Source organism: Chaetura pelagica, unplaced genomic scaffold (genome assembly GCF_000747805.2).
Source record: "Chaetura pelagica isolate M959 unplaced genomic scaffold, ChaPel_1.0 scaffold472, whole genome shotgun sequence".
In the NCBI taxonomy this organism is placed as follows: domain Eukaryota; kingdom Metazoa; phylum Chordata; class Aves; order Apodiformes; family Apodidae; genus Chaetura; species Chaetura pelagica.
Window position 1 is genome coordinate 1,560,364 of NW_009952566.1, and position 17,710 is coordinate 1,578,073.

General features: G+C 39.4%; 1 protein-coding gene across 1 annotated transcript in view; it reads left to right on the forward strand.

Annotated features, from left to right (window-relative positions):
• The first annotated feature begins 317 nt into the window (after nucleotides 1–317).
• Nucleotides 318–17,710, forward strand: part of ACTR2 (ARP2 actin-related protein 2 homolog (yeast)) — a 41,453-nt gene continuing 24,060 nt past the window's right edge. The window contains exon 1 of the mRNA XM_009993467.1: nucleotides 318–365. Coding sequence (XP_009991769.1) covers nucleotides 318–365 — 48 coding nt within the window. The remainder of the gene's footprint in view (nucleotides 366–17,710) is intronic.

The following is a 17,710-nucleotide window of genomic DNA, read 5'->3' on the forward strand; positions in this document are numbered from 1 at the left end:
GCCACATAGCTCCTTTGCAGTTCTTTGCAAAGCTGATACTTCAGGGTGGAGATGAGGCAAGTGTCTGTGTCCTGCCCACCACCACTGATTTAAACACCTGCTGATTTAAACACCTCCTATAAACAAGTCACAACAGCTTTCCACCATTTCTGAAGAACTGAAAGAACAGTGAATGCTGCTTTCACATATATTCACAATATATTTTTTATATGAGAATGAAATAGGGAGAAAAGTACCTTTCAATTCCACTGTGTTGTTTCTTAAGCTCTACCACCAGATAGCCACTTTACTCTGCACTCTATTATTCTTTCACAGACATGAGGAAGAGAGACCAAGAGACAAAAGAAGTGGAAAATATTTCCACAGTAAGTTGTGCAATTCTGTTTAGAATTAAGCCTGTGATACTGGGGAAAAAACAACCCTGAGGCAATCCAATACCCACTGCATGGTGTGATGCAGTATCATATTGACAATCTGGTTTTGACGGCAAAAGCAGTTACGTGGGGAAGAGTGCTCTGACACAGAGCTCTGGGACAGTAACAATAACAATTCCTTTCCTATCTCAATGAAAAGCCAAAAGAGGAAACTGGAATCTACTGCTTTCATATAGAAGCTGCCAATTTCCCACTGGTATCAGAAGCCAGTCGTGTTTGGAAAGGAAATTATCTATTGCTGCATGGCAAAGCTGTCAGGTGCAGATGGCACGTGAACAACTTTCCCAATCGCTGATCTGCCAAGGTCACAAAACAGGAAGTACAAATGGCTCTAAGGACAATCATTCAGTTCCTCCCAGGTCATCCATGGATTCTTAAAGCATGTTATTCAAGCTGGCATCAAAAAAATGTTTGAAATAAGGCCACCAGAGCAGGTGAGGTGTCAGATCACTGCAGTGATATATTCCCCCCTCTCAACACACATGAACAAAATTCTGTACATGACATGTGTCGGTGAACACTTGCACACATTGAAGCACCACACTCATGCAAACAAGCACAATGTCAATGCCTTGTTTTTAATTTTAATCATCTGTTAATGCAGCCAGAAAAGTGCCTGCTTCCCCTGCAGCACTGTCTGGCCTGCAGACAACTTCACAATGTCAGTCGCTGAAGGGGCTACAGGAAAGCTGGGGGATCAGTGGGGTTGCTTTTTACAAGAGCATGAAGTGATAGGACAAGGGGTAATGGCTTAAAACTAGAAGAGGGTGGATTTAGATTAGATATTAGGATGAATTTTTTTCCTGTGAGGGTGGTGAGACACTGGAACAGGTTGCCCAGGGAAGTTGTGGATGCCTCTTCCCTGGAAGTGTTCAAGGCCAGGTTTGATGGGGCTTGGAGCAGCCTGGTCTCGTGGGAGGTGTCCCTGCCCATGCAGGGGGGTTGGAACTAGATGATCTTTAAGGTCCTTTCTAACCCAAACCATTATGTGATCCTGTGATTATATTCATGGATACAAGAAAACCTGTTACAGAAATTTCTTATAAAAACTGGAAGTGATGCATCTTGATTTTCTTTTTGTGGGCAGTCACTGTACATGATAAAAAGAGATACATAAGATGAACTGTGGGTATGGCATTTAGCCCAGCTACAGCTTTTTCAGTCCAAAGAAACCCATCAGACTGAGCCAGAAGTGACTCATTCTTGTCAGTAACAGTGCTCCAAAGCAATTGACTGCAGAGAATCAAGACACTGGCCTACGATAGCAAGACAGAAGAGAGCGTACCAAGAAAGTTCCAACTGTACCTTTATGTTCATTGCAATTATGCCAACTTCAAACACATTTTTTCTCCTACTCACCGGACTGTATCCTGAAGGACAATCTGGCATGCATCCAGTGAGAGACAGACCCCGAACAAAATGTAACGGGACACATGGGGTTTGTCTAATGAGACATGTCTGTTAAACGTTTGAGTCAAGGTTGATCTTAATATCCACCACTTGCTTAATAATTGAGATTGATAAAAGGGAATGACAGGATAAAAATGCTGCACTTCGCCCTTCAATTTATCTAGATAGGTACAAAAGTCACCCAGTACTTTAGACTCCTTCCCACAGTTGAGCCAACAGCTAAGTGTTCAAGGCAAAGCTGAACTGTAGGGAGTGATTCTCTGTTTTTATAACAAGATTCCCTTTGGCCTATCCATCTATTTCAGTTAGACTCCACACATACACAGCCCATTTGACAACAGTGTTCTTAGCAATCCATTTACATTTTTAATTAGGTTATTGTAAACCCTGATTATTGTAGTTAACTTTAAAAAAAAAAAAAAAAAGAAAGAAAGCTATTGATATAAAGATGGAGACTGAACCAACATCATGAGCAGTAAGTTTCATGTTCTCTGAAAGAGTAGTGGTGGCTGATGCAATCTGCTTGTGCCCACAACCAACACAGATAAAGACATTCCCTTTTATTACAGCAGCACTTGTGTGGACACTGTAATGCTTACAGGAATGTTAGTTTAGCAGCTATTTGCCACCTAAAGCAATCAAAAGTTGTTGTAGAGTAGAGAAAATATATATAATATTTAATACTTTGGTTTCACTTTTGTTTCGTTGCAACTGTGAAGTTGCAATCTGAAAATGCTCCATCTTGCTTCAGTATAAAAGTCTCTGTAGATAAGCTTGCAAAATAGGTCTCCCAGAAATATATTCTGATTAACAAAGAAAGAAAAAATGATATCTAGATGGGCTATTCATTTAATACAAATATTTGCCTCAAAGAAATTGACTCATTTTTACCAGTTATTTAAATACCAGAGATTTTTTTAAGTGTGGCTGTTTGACAAAAAAAAAAAAGCCAACTAAAAACTTTACATTATGTCATTGGAAAACTGACCAAATAGGAGACATTTGAAGTCGGACTTTTGAACATGAGTAAATGAGATGCATGAAGGAGAGTAAGGAAAGAAAACTTTCAGTGGTTTGATTTGATCTATGTTTAAAAAACCCTATTGTTTCCTAAAGAATGCTGTTCTACAACAAGATACAATGGATTTTAAATTACTGGATATAAGGAGAAAAATTTTCTATATGTTATACTGCCAATTTGTGCTACTTCTGTAACATAATAAAAATTAATCCTTTACTGATTTTTATACAGAGTATTATCATATTCTGAAAGAACAAAGTACATCTGCTGATAAACTTTCTCACAGTGTATGATGTCTAGTATCTCTGCCAATATTAGCTTTATGGACCAAGTAATAATATTATGTTAATAACTGCTGATCGCTATTTGTGTACCAGAGTGTTCCAATACCATGGTGATGAGAATGCTGCTGGTGTCTGGAACAGATGGACAGAACATGAGAGATATTTGCCTTGATTTTAAGACAAACAGGATTACCTGTGTCATTAATAATGCCACATGAAAGCACAGACAAAACCACATGATTCTATCTCCATCTCCATTAACTGGCAGGAAGAAAACCACAGTGTGCATTTATGAAGACACACATTTGGTGCAACAATTTACCCTAAATTTCAGGGAGAGTAAATCTTTGAATCACTTGTAAATCCAATGCTTTATGCTATTAACAGTGGAAATAAACTCATCACCTTCTTGTCAGCCACATAGCTCCTTTGCAGTTCTTTGCAAAGCTGATACTTCAGGGTGGAGATGAGGCAAGTGTCTGTGTCCTGCCCACCACCACTGATTTAAACACCTGCTGATTTAAACACCTCCTATAAACAAGTCACAACAGCTTTCCACCATTTCTGAAGAACTGAAAAAACAGTGAATGCTGCTTCACATCATATTTTTTACATGAGAATGAAATAGGGAGAAAAGTACCTTTCAATTCCACTGTGTTGTTTCTTAAGCTCTACCACCAGATAGCCACTTTACTCTGCACTCTATTATTCTTTCACAGACATGAGGAAGAGAACCCAAGAGACAAAAGAAGTGGAAAATATTTCCACAGTAAGTTGTGCAATTCTGTTTAGAATTAAGCCTGTGATACTGGGGAAAAAACAACCCTGAGGCAATCCAATACCCACTGCATGGTGTGATGCAGTATCATATTGACAATCTGGTTTTGACGGCAAAAGCAGTTACGTGGGGAAGAGTGCTCTGACACAGAGCTCTGGGACAGTAACAATAACAATTCCTTTCCTATCTCAATGAAAAGCCAAAAGAGGAAACTGGAATCTACTGCTTTCATATAGAAGCTGCCAATTTCCCACTGGTATCAGAAGCCAGTCGTGTTTGGAAAGGAAATTATCTATTGCTGCATGGCAAAGCTGTCAGGTGCAGATGGCACGTGAACAACTTTCCCAATCGCTGATCTGCCAAGGTCACAAAACAGGAAGTACAAATGGCTCTAAGGACAATCATTCAGTTCCTCCCAGGTCATCCATGGATTCTTAAAGCATGTTATTCAAGCTGGCATCAAAAAAATGTTTGAAATAAGGCCACCAGAGCAGGTGAGGTGTCAGATCACTGCAGTGATATATTCCCCCCTCTCAACACACATGAACAAAATTCTGTACATGACATGTGTCGGTGAACACTTGCACACATTGAAGCACCACACTCATGCAAACAAGCACAATGTCAATGCCTTGTTTTTAATTTTAATCATCTGTTAATGCAGCCAGAAAAGTGCCTGCTTCCCCTGCAGCACTGTCTGGCCTGCAGACAACTTCACAATGTCAGCCTGCAGCAGAGCTGTGTGAAAGGAGCTGCTAAGGGCAGCTGCCAATGCTGCAAAGGCAAGCTTGGATGGTCTCACTGTGTGGCCACATCAAATGTGTCTCAGGATGAAAGGCACAACGATCACATGAAGTGCTGAAAGTCTTAGGAGATGTGATCTAGCATGCAGCCTCTGCTGAACACATCAAGCAAGGTCAGCACCTGGGGAAGGCTGTTAACTGTTGCATGTCAGCGACAAGCATCAAATCCTCAACACTAATAAAAAAAACTTCCAGCTATGCTTTTGCTTTCCATTTCCTTTCTACTGGCAAATAGCACCTATCTGCATCTATCCCAGGAATTATGTCATACCGTTGCAAGCATAAAGAGACTTTGAGTAGGTCCCCGTTCACATCTGAAATACACAGCTCAAGAAAGCAGCAGGAAATAGCAGAACAAAGACGGCTTCCAAGAACCACAGAGCCAAATCAGCAGTTTGTTCTTAGTGGGTAAATTAAAAAATCTTCTCTGCTGCCCTGTGGAGTGGGGTGAAATATAACAGAATGACTTGTATTTCTGCAGAATTTTGCATTTGCAAATACTGATTGCATTTTCATTAATTTCTAGTAACAAAAACAAGTTGGTTAAGTTACTTAGAGTAGATTAATTGGAAAGCTAAGCAATCATAGCTGCACATACAAGATAGCAACCCTTCCTCCTTCTGGGGCACAAGTTCCTCTATCCTGAAATAGGTATCAAAGATAGATGGAACAAATAATTTTCTGAATTGCCTATTTCTCTTTAATGACTATTGACCATTTGTTGAGACAAGCTGGCTGGAATTTAGGGTGTGATTCATTTTACTTTGTCAATTATGAGCTCTTCTCAAGAAGAAAAGCAAAGCTGTGCACAATAAAATCATGGCATTCCAATTCATTCTCTCAATAATTCAGTGCATTAATTTTCACTGGGGAAGGGGGGGGAAGAAGCAGATTTTCCATGCTTTGGCACTAAATTTTTAGCCTGGCTTCTAGAATGTAAACTACATGCTTTTTGTTAACTTTAATATCCCCATATCAAGTGGCGGTATTGCTAAATGACTACCACAAATTGATCTGGAATGATAAGGGTTTAGGACATGATGCCAGAGAGTAAAATTCCCTATATGCAAGGCTTTGCCAACTTCAAGGAGAAAAAAATATGAGGAGGAAAAGAAATTAAATTAAAAGCTGTCCTGTTGAACTGTAGCTTTCAGATTTTCTTAGACATTCACCAATGGAATCAGTGCAATATTCTTGAATAACAATTAACTTTTATGATGACATTATTCAAAACACCAGCCAAGGAACACTGAAAGTGGTACTGGAAAAAGTGATCTGAGATGCTATGACTTACATTGAGCATATTAAGAGGAAGACCATTTGTTCCTTCTGCAGCCATCAATACATATACCCATGTCTGCTGCCAAGGTCACACAAAAACATCTCTTCCACTCACAGAATCATGAAGACCACTTTGTTCATATAGTGTGTCAAGTACAAAGAGCACCTGAAACTACTCATTTAGATTCACTTAGTACATGAAGCACTGATACAAACAGAAAGAGGGCACTTAACTGTCATGATAACTAAAGGAGGCCTCAAATTGGAACACAAGTCTTGTTTATCATATATGCCCAGCAAACTCATAGATGATACCCAAGGCTCCGTTCTAATCTGATGGCAAATGTATGCAGAAATGTGGTCTAAGGAGCCTAAAAACCCACTGTTATTACCCTTCTTGGACATGGAGTTATTCAGATCATGGCTAGGCTTATGTGAGCACAGATCTGAATAGTCAAGATGACTATGCTGGTTTAGAACAACCCCAGCACTACTCAGGTTGGAGTCATTTGAACACACCAGTCAGGTCAGGCCACCTGTATCAGAGTGTTGTGAAAGAGTCATTTGGCAGGTTTCACACCACCCTGAATTCCTTTAATAGGGGAATCCTGATCTAACTATCTCAGTAATGTTCAATATCATAAACTGCAGCTGTTGAAAGTGAGGCTCATGCCCTGCAAGCTGACTGCTTATTAGAATTGAAAAAAGTAAGGCTTGGAAGGCAGGAACTGAATACCTAGGTCTACTGTTTCCTAGAGTAATACATTAAATTATATAAAAGCAAGGAATAGAAATTAACTTACTCAGATTTAAAAAGAATTTTTCCCTGGATAAGAGCTGTGTTGTTAGGCAATAGTGTCCTAGGGTCTAGTCTACACACAGTTCTTGTACAAGCATTACTACTTCCTAGAAGCATAAGTTATAGTATGTTTAACTGAATAGAAGGCAAATACGTCTTTTTTATCACACCTATTGATACACATTCTTCTGTCCTAGTTATCTTAATAGGTATTTTGTATTTGGTGTAAAATCTTTTGCACTGGGATAAGCACCTAGCATTTTGTTTTGAGAAATCAAGACATGTTTGAGTTTTTTTACATGCAGTGCTATAATCTACATGAAACCTACTCTTTTTCTTACCGAGTGTGATACAAAGTATACATTACTCTGTATACCACAAAATTTTAGCTGGTGTTAGCAAAAACAAAGTAGCTTATTCAAACCCATTCCTGGAGCTAAATGAAAATTTCAGAGAAAGAGAGGAAAAACATACAGCTGCTTATTCTGAACAGTTATGATAGTTTTCTCTTTCATTTTCCATTTAAGCTTTTTTTTTTTTTTTCCTTAGGACAAAAGCATAGCCTGCCACTACCACATATTTCAGCTACAGGTTCTCAGGTAGTCGAAGGAGGGTTATTTTTCAAGTCAACCAAAGCATTAGCAAAACAATGGAGTTCTGACCTACTGGGGTGAAGATTTGATAAAAACGTTGATAAGAACTACAGAAAATTGTTCTGGTTCACAAATTGTGCCTATTAAAATTGATCTAGATACATGCTCAGTTAAATTGTTTAATGCACCTGTTACTGGATTTTGTTTTCTCATTCATACCCACTGCAGCTCCCATCTAGAAAAATATATTAATTTGGAATGACTAACAGGTTAAGCAAAATTAACCATACCAGTAACACCTGTCTAACAAATAGATTTTAAAATGTAACCTACATAAAGGTTTAGACCAACATCTGATATTCTAACTCTACATATTTTCATGTAATAAATAACCAAACTCCAAGTAACTGCCAACAAACCCACCCCATGAGTACAATGTTGTAAACCACAGCTTTCTGTGAAATCACTTCAAGGGCTGCAACATGAAAGTAGATTTTAGTGCTGCTTCCATTTATCTTTTCTATGCCCAAATTTGAGATGACCTTGCCAGTGCTGGAAATCACCAAATCTGGAGGAAGTGCCAAATGTTCTCCAAATGTTTCAGTTTCCCAAGGAAACTTTGTCATCATATTTTGTGTATGAGAGCCTATTCTGCTGTCTTCACTTCCTCTTTGAGTAACTTTTTAGTCCACTGTCTGCTTTTCAACTGGATTTGAAAGTGAATCACAGGTTTCAAGATATAAAGTTGTCACGAGCTTAGTGGAAGTAGGCAGCCAGCTAGGAAGAAGAGGAGGTCCAAATGGTGCCTTCAGCCATGGAAAAGGATTTAGTAAAATTCCCATTCTTATCAGACACCAGACGATCCGTTTAGTACAGACCATCCAGGGCAGAGGAAAAACTTGTATGAGACACAAATTAATTGGAAAGCAGGCTTCACTGATTCCATTACTCACAGACCTACTTGCTCATTTCTCTTAGACTTTCCTACCACACAGAGAGCTAGGGTTCCCTAAATATCTGCTTGTGCCATTCACAGTCCAAGATTATCCCTTATACTCCAAATACATCTTTTTAAAAACTCCAGTGTAAATTCAATGAGGGTTTTTTTTCCACACTCAGAATAATCTTCTCAGTGCTCCAAACCACTAAACAGTTCTTCAAGTACCCTCTTTCCACCTATATACAATTTTTCTCAGTGTAAGAAATAATTTTCACATGTAATTTAAAATGTGATTCTGCTCACTGGCATTAGTTTGTAGTGTATGAGTCAATCTTTTTCTTTCTGTTTGCTTAAATATTCAAGTCCCCAAATGGTATTTATCTTGTGTGCAGGCAGAAGTCCTGCCCCTTATGCCATATGCTTGGGCATTATCAGCAGGGCTTCCGGTTACGTACAGATGATTTCTTCTACATCTAGCAATGCCAGTGGATAGGATTAACAACCACAGAAGTTCCTCACCACTCTTCAGATATGCTAACAGAAGACTTCATGAGGGTACTGCTAGCTCAGGTGAGACAAAACCAGCTGCTGTATCTCAGACTGGGATTTTAAACTGCTTAAAATAATCTACCAAACTGTGCTTAGTAGGAATTAGGGAGAACTCACAAAACCTGCTGTGTGGCTGGTCAGTATCTAGCAGCTAGAAGGACCCACGTGGCTGTGGATGGAAAATCCGTTTCCTCTGCACATCCAGATCTGGAATGAAACATCCAATCATGTTACAAACTTCCCAAGTCTGCAGCTATTGTTGTCCTAAGAAAATCAAGAAATAGAAACAGAGTCTTTAGGACTCCAGAACACCTACATTAAAAAAGGAAACCATATTTCTCCAGCAACACAGACATTATAAAGCTGAAGTTTATTGAACTCTTTCATAGAGCAAAATACCTTTTGGTACATTCTTCAATCCCATAAACATGACCAGGAAGGAGTGAAAATTAAATTAATACACAGAACAACTGTTAAGACTCAGCCTTCAACTCAAAAGTACTGATCAGTACTGATTAGCTGTATGAAACAAGGTTTGCAAATTCTATCACAGTTTCAGTGACCTTATTTAAAAAACAAACAAAAAGATGGTTGCTCATCTTGACCCCAAGTAAATCTAAAATTGAACAATTTTTGTATTTGAAACTTAGCATGTATCTCCTAAATGAACAAATACCTTGTTTCGTTGCAGACACTCAAAAAAATATGTGTGTTTCATACCTTTTCAGCATCAAGTACAGTACATTCCACCTTAAGAAGGATACAGGAATGTTTAAAGACAGTATTATCTGAAAAAGTACCGTAACAACACACCAGGTACCCCATCTGCATATAAGAGGGGCAGTTTCACATTCACTCTGGAGGAGACACACACCCTGACATTGTGGTAGCTATCATCTCACTGCAGAATTTCCACGTACTCAAAGTACAAACACTGCCTGTGCCTTTTTCTTTGCTCATGTGCATAGAAGTGGGAGCTATCCCCATGTGAATAAACTGGGAGCAACACAACTAGTGAAGACTGGCACCTCAGAGACTTGTGCCTCAAAGGAGAGCTTGAGAGAATTTTCAGCTGTTTACAAAGAAATGAGTTCAAACTGTAAGCTTTCCCTTTCTAGAAGGTAATAGTAGGATCTCTTTTCCCCCTCCCAGCCATCCATTTTCATAAATCTGCGAGGAAGATGGAAGACTGGAGTCCTCTCTTTCTCTTCCGTATGAAACAAAATGGCCAGCAGGGCTCCATGTTATTAGTGCTGTATGTTGGGATAGACAGAGTATAATCACATAAGTCTTATTTCTTTAGGGAACTGGGCCCACAGAACTGTCCCCCACCCCCTTTTTGAGCTAGAAAGACAGCTATTAATTCACTGCTCTATCTCCAACAGATGGAGGAGGTGAATAAATAAAGCAAGTAAGCAATGATGTTAAGTGAGGAATAAATTACTCTTTGGCAGTCAGATAGAAGAAAAACCTCTGAGGAAATGTGATCACCACACCCTGCTAGTTATTAAAGGACTGTGTGGAAGCCATGGCTGGGCGACTGCCTATGCAAACTTAGGAAAATGTTTGTTTAATAAAAAGATTAAACAAAAGGTTTCATGACAATGTCTGCTGTGTCTAACAGGACAAGATTGTTACAGAAAACCTGATCTTGCATTCAGATCCATCCAGGTAGACTATGGTGGCTGTGTGGAACAGACAGATTTGTGCATACAGAGACTAACTGAAGGATTCAAGCCCCAGGAAAAAAAGACTGTATTTTTTGTCTAGAAGCTGTGACAAAAAACAAGCTTAGAAAATGAGTTATATTATGGATCAAGGCTTACATGCATGTGTTCTTTCTCGGTAGAGCAGAGTTGCAACTTATTCTATTTGAAGGATTTGTGCTTTGCAAACTTTTAAAGGAAGACTTTTAATCTGAATTTTAAAAAAATAAATACACCTGGTAAATTGAGATTTGGTCCAAAATACATATTTTTTAAATGTGAGGCTGTAGTGAAAGCCAATCAACGGGTATATAAAATTTACAATAAAATTTACAAGTAAAATTCCTACAGTGACTACTCAGCAAAAATAAGCAGCACTGCAGAACTCCTGGTGACATTTGGATCGTCCCAGTGAATGGTACTGTTCACATTCTGCAAAAGATTAGAAGTGGGATGTTGCATGAAGCTACTGTGATTCATTTAATCTTTTCTTGTCTTTTTCCAACTAAGCATTTTCACAGTGGAAAAACAATGGTGTCATCAAGTTCCCCTCTCTGCTGAGACTGGATAACTGCAAGGTTTTGTGCTGATCTGCCGATTAGAAAATGTCCATCAGTGATATTATTACTATAAGTAGGTTTTCTTGCCATTACTTTGTGCTAGTTCATGCGGGAGACAGAATTTCCTTATGGGCTGCTTGTAGACCACCCAACTTTCCACGATACTTAAAAGGATGACCAGAATTACACACATCTCTTACTTAAGTAAAACAACACAATATTTTATTGGGAGTTAATATTGTTTGCAACATGATTTTCCTAGTTAGAAGAAACAAACCCATATGGGAATGAGACAGATTAAATTCTGCCTCTTCACTGTGCTGCGGTTTTTCCCTCTACAAATACTGATACAAAGCCTAAAAACATCTAGGAAAACCTTCCATACAACTCCACATTACCTTGAGGATAAGTCTTATGAGGAGCAGCTGATAAAATGGGGCTGTTCAGCCTGGAGAAAAGGAGGCTGATGGGAGACCTTATTGCTCTTCACAGTTACCTGAAAGGAAGTGCTGGTCTCTTTTCAAGTTACAAGTGATAGGATGAGAGGAAATGGCCTCAAGTTGTACCAGGGGAGGTTTAGATTGTATATCAGGAAAAATATATTTACAGAAAGGGTTGTCAAGCACTGGAACAGGCTGCCCAGGGAAGTGGTGGAGTCACGGTCCCTGGATGTGTTTAAAAGTCATGAAGACATGATGCTGACGGACATGGTTTAGCACAGGACTTGGCAGAGTTAGGTTAATGGGTGGACTTGATGATCTTAAATGTCTTTTTTCCAACTTAAATTATTCTATGAGTCTATTCTCTGATTCTAAAATTATTCAATAAATTAGCAGCAACGTTTTAAAATATCAGGTACAAAGGACAAAGCTAGTTGTTGCCATTTTCAATACCTAAGCTGCTTGTCATTGCGCCGTTTAAGAAAAAGGACTCAGATCCTGAGTTACTTGTGCCCAGCGCTGCCTCCAGTTCGGATTTGAGTTTAACCAAGCAGGGACAGCAAGGAGTTGCTACTCAAGACTGCCATCTCCTGTCTTAAATCCCGAGTCACTCACTGGCTGATAAGTAACGTGATCAGGGTGCTTCTTGTATTACTCCCTTTGCTTGTAAAGCTGATTGTATGTAGAAGGGATATTTCTTCAAAACTAATCAGACACAAACTTGTAACTTGAGTTACAGAAAACAGAGCACCTATGCAATACTTAGTATCCGTCTCAGATTGGATACCAGGAAAAAGTTTTTCACCCAGAGGGTGATTGAGCACTGGAACAAGCTCCACAGGGAAGTGGTCACAGCACCAAGCCTGCCTGAGTTCAAGAAGCTGGATGATGCTCTCAGGCACATCTTGTGATTCTTGGGGTGCCCTACACAGGGACAGGAACTGGATTTGATGATCCTGATGGGTCCCTTCCAACTCAGCATATTCTATCATTCTACAAACAGTTACATAACCATGGACATCCCAAGTTATAAGACCAAATGAAAATCCAAAAAGGAGATTATTTCCTTCTTAAGCAGCACTATGCTATGTCACACTGTGCCATGTTTCAACAGATAATTAAACAGACAATTTAAACCTACCCTCTTTCATTTTAAAATCATTGCCAACAATTGCCAACATGATTCCATCGTGTTTTCACAGCAGCCAAGACTATATCTATGTATTCTATAAAAACCAAACTTTAAAATGCCAAAAATAAAGAAGGTAAAAAAAAGTCATTAATAAATTTAGTAAAAGTAGCACTCACTTGTATGGGGTCTGACTTCACAGCAACAAAGAATGGATTTGAAACCACGTTTTGAAAAGTTGAGGTGCAAATAGACTTCAGCTATCAAAATTCTACCATCAGCAAATTACATCAAAACACTAATTTGCATATGCTATGGATGAATTTTGAAAACTGTACTTATTTTTTAACAAGTCAGTATTCAAGTTTTTGGTATTAAAAATCAGTGTTGTGGTTAATGCTGCGTATGATTATTTAGATTCTAGTCTTGGCTCTGTCTTGGACTTCCCCTATGAGATAATCACTTACAATTATCTTTTCAGAGGTGGCATCTAATTTTGGATACCCAGCTTTGCCTCCCAGACTTTAATATCTGGAACTGAATTTTCAGAAAATGGTTTAATTGACTTCAGCTGGTATAAAAAGAACCCAAAATCCCTGCAAGTCAGATTCCTGAAACTCTGACTTTGTATTGGTTGCTATTTATATCTCTGCAGGGTGTCCACAAAATGTTACCAGCAACGTAAGTGGAGAATTCAGATTTTGCATCTGCTACACATGCCTAACAACTACAAAACATTTATAGCAATGAAGAGCAGTGTCCAGAGCATCCAGAGGCTTGTGATGAGTGAGGTGCCCAATGTCCAATACACTTCATCTGCACATATCAGTGTTTCAGCTTAGGTCAACAGAAATTAAAATGGTTCACATAAGAAGCCATAGCTGAAAATGCAGATTTTCTTTACCATAAGAGTATGTGTGGCCCCTAACTTTCATTGAAACTGATAGGAGTTTATACCCTGCAGGGATCTGGACCTTTGTGAGAAAGCATCATCACATATACAGTGACCAAATTTCATTGTGGTTTGCAATGTCTGAACTCCACAAAACAAATATGTTTGAAGTCGTGTTTTAAAAATTCTGAATGGCAGATCCAATACATGCTAGAAATGCTGCATGGAACTGAATCTGTGTAGAATTTAAAAATAAAGTGATCTTTATAATGTGTTCTCTTGTTTACCTTGAAACAAGTCAACAAAAAGTTCATACTGTGTAATCCTGTCTCACTAAAGGAAAAAAACCATTTTATCCACTTCATGAAGAAATGTTTTGGAAAAACCCCCAACAGTAAAAACCTGTCCTCATCATATTTTAATTAAACAGCCAAATAGCTCACTCAAGAATCCTAGTGTAACCTACACCAGATCATACTATGGGTGTGAAGATGTTTTGCAATTATGCCAGCACCTCCAGCTCTGATGAGTCAGAATGGGTGGTGCTTATAGGGAGGAGAATCCACGTTTCAAGGAAGGATATCCCAGGCCCTTTTGCCTGGGATTTACTCTCATCTGCTGCAGTTTGACACCAAAGTTGCCTTTTCTTAGCACGAAAATCCTCCTGCATAGGCTACCATGCCCCTGCTGCTTCAGGCATCTGAGCAAGGTTGGTTTTGGTAACCAGGATATTCAAGATTTGGCAAAGGTCAGAGTCCCTGAATGCTAATAAGGTAGTCATACAATGTTGGAGGTATGTCTGTTGAGGGCTTGTCTGCCCTTTAAACCATGATCTATTTAGAAGTTTTCAGACTTCCTGAATGTTTCTAACTTGCTATATCCACTGTTTCATAAATCCAGTAAATGATACCCAGTGTTTAGCCAATTCTAAGAGCTGCTTTCTGTGAATATTCCTAACCTTCCATTTTTTGGTCAAGTAATAAAATAATCGTGAGACAAATGTAAATTGCCTCAATAAGAAACAAAACATAATGAAGATAAAAGATTAATACCAATACTTTGTTGGAATGTCTTTCCCCTGCTCTGCCAAAACAACTTGGGATCCGGCCACATCAATAATAGGAACTGGCCTGAGTTTCCCCAGCCAGCACAGAGTTGGCACATGCAAATCCTATATGCCTACACTGAGAGAGGGCTCTGGAGTAAGAAAAAGTGGGACTAAGGTACAGACCATGCTGTGCTGTGTGTGAGATGTCATCCATTCCTCTGGGACTCCCTTTGCTATACTGAGCAGAGCTGTGGGACAGTTGCCCCAATAACACTCTTCCCCTTTCTGGTCTGAGTGTTTCCTGCCGCTGCTCCTAGGGTTTCTCCATGCCTGCACATTTGGATAAGCATGGAGCACTTAATCAGCAAGTTCTTAAAATCTCTGTTAAACTCAGTACAAGGCAATTGCAGCACTTCATCTGATAAGCTTAAGCACTCCCCTTAGTCATACTTTTATTATCTTCTCTCATGAAGACTTGCTGTCTCGCAAGAGTCACCACAAGTCGCCACATCTTCTCCTGCTAGGAAACTGTCGGTAGTTCTCTCCGTGGCTTTACAAGCAGCATCAAGTGGACACTAGCTTTTTGGAAGATAAACCTCCTATTTACACAATTTTATGCAAAGGTTACTTTTCAACTTACTGCAATAAAACCCTAAATTTTGGAGTATATATACAAAATTACTCTGAAAATAGGAAAAAAATATTCTTCTGTTTGCTTTTTTCTTTACAATCTTCTGAGCAAGCTGCACAAACTAGATTATACACAGAAGGTAATATGTGCAATATATATATAAAGGAGATAATACAAATGTATATGGTACCCTGTATTTCCACCCATTGATTCACTGATTTTTAAGCTTTTTCACTTCAGGGTTTCTTTGCATCATATGACTGACCTACAAAAGGAATACCAATTCCTGTGTATTTAGGGTGTAGTTAAATCTCTGCAGCTATAGTTTATCTGTAAGTACACTATACTGTTAGCACAGGTCTAGTACTTCACAAATACTAACAGTCTGCAGGATCTCTGGGTGTTTTGCTGTTCCTCCAGGCCATGTGGACAAAGGATCTCCTCCACTGGCACACCAGTGGATGCACTGGCACGGAGAAGACATTCTCTGTTACCCTGCTTGCAGCAAACAACACTGACAAATACAAACCACATCAGTACATCCCACCCTGTTATTAGAAGGTGGCAACTTTCTCACTACAGACACTATTGTTTGTTCTTTTTTCTTTAGAACAAGAAGCAGGATCTCAGTTCAACTAAAGCAGTGAAGTAAGTTTTTAAATCTATTTCCGTCCAAACCACATCATACTTCCTCTCCCGAGTTGTACGTGACCTTTAACTAAACACCAGCAGCTTTTAAGGCTATCGTTGGTAGCAAGAACAGCAATGGATTTACTGACTACACTGCAGTACATCACTTCCTCCTTAATAGGCCTGTTTCTGGGGCAGAACTTGCATCCTTTTCGTATGTAATCTTATATGCTGTGCTAGAGGCAAAATAAATTAACCATTTATTTTGCAGTGGCTGACAGACTTCAATATCAGTATTTCTCAAGTATCTTTAATTATGCTGTGATTTCTGACTGCAGCTCTCAAACTAACCCTTTGTCATACAGCATTTTCTTTAACTAATAGCCTATATCCCTGGTAGGAAAAGGTTCATGTAACAAAAGCTACAAGGGATGTATATTAATGTAATAGAATAAAAGTGGTAAATGTGTATGAGTACCCAGTGAATATCTAGTATCAGAAAAATTAGTGAAGGCACTTTACTCTCTAGTTTGCTCTTTTTTTTCTTCAGGTCTGCCAAATTAAAATACAGTTTTCCTCAGAGCAGAGTAAACTTTGCCATCAGTGTACATGAGGAGGCACAGCTGAAGCATTCTATCTGGCAGAAATTTCTCATTCAGAGACTGCAGACACTTTATTAATGAACATTAGTATCATAAGGCATGATACTATACCTACCCAGCTTGTTGAAACGAAGACACAGGCAGGTGAAGTGATGAGTCCAGAATTACCCAGCAAGTCTTTAACAGCAGAGCAGTAAACGGTATAGTTCCCCTCCCTGAGCCCTCTGTGCTGGCTTCAACCAGCTGAGTGATTTCAGACTTACAGATTAACTAATTTTTCTGGGAAAAGAGCAGGCTTTTAAGGACCTGGCTTCAACCAGCAATGTAAACCACTGAGTTGTATTAATAAACATACCCTGAGAAACAGATTAAAATATGAATGTTAAAGATACCTATATTAGAAACCAATTCATACTCAGGTAAAGCTGCTACTGCTTCAGAGTCACTAGGATGTCCTTTCATTAGAGCTGCAAGGCACTGGATTAGTCCATGTTTGTTTTCATAGCCTCTTCATCCTAGTAGCTAAAGGCCTGTCTTCTTGTTCTCAGTACCTGCATGTGATTAAAGTAAAAAAAAAATAATTACAGCCTATATTCTGGTATTTTTTAAATTTCAGGTTGTTCCCACTAGACTGTAAAATTCAAGGCAGAAAAAAACCATCACAACCACCAGTATTTACATGCAATGTGTACGAACACGACTATAAAAGACCTTGCACTCACGTTGTTTGTGCTCAGCCTAATTGTAACAGTCCGTTGTTCATAGCAGACTGACACAGCTCGTGGCACTGAAGAGTGGGGGTATATTCCCGAATTCCCAAGCCTCGTGGAAGTCAGTGGAATTTGGGGCAATACAGGAAAAAAACACGAGGCTGTCAGAGGCCAAACCAGGAGACTGCATCTACTCTTTCCTTGACTTGGAGTACACCGGACAAATGCAAAAAGTGTGACAAGGAAACCTGGCCAAAACCCCTTGGGGAGCATAAGAGCTCCTCTAGGTCGTCGAGCTATGAAATTGCACCGTAGGAATGATAAATCGGGTCTTTAACAGCTGCGTGATTTCCCGTTGGCAGACAAACCCGACGCGGTGCAGGCTGCGGGGGAGAGGAAGGTGTGAGAGCGGCGGGCGGGCAGGGCAGCCCCTCCCCCGGGAGGCGGGAGGGCGGGCAGGGGAGCCCCCG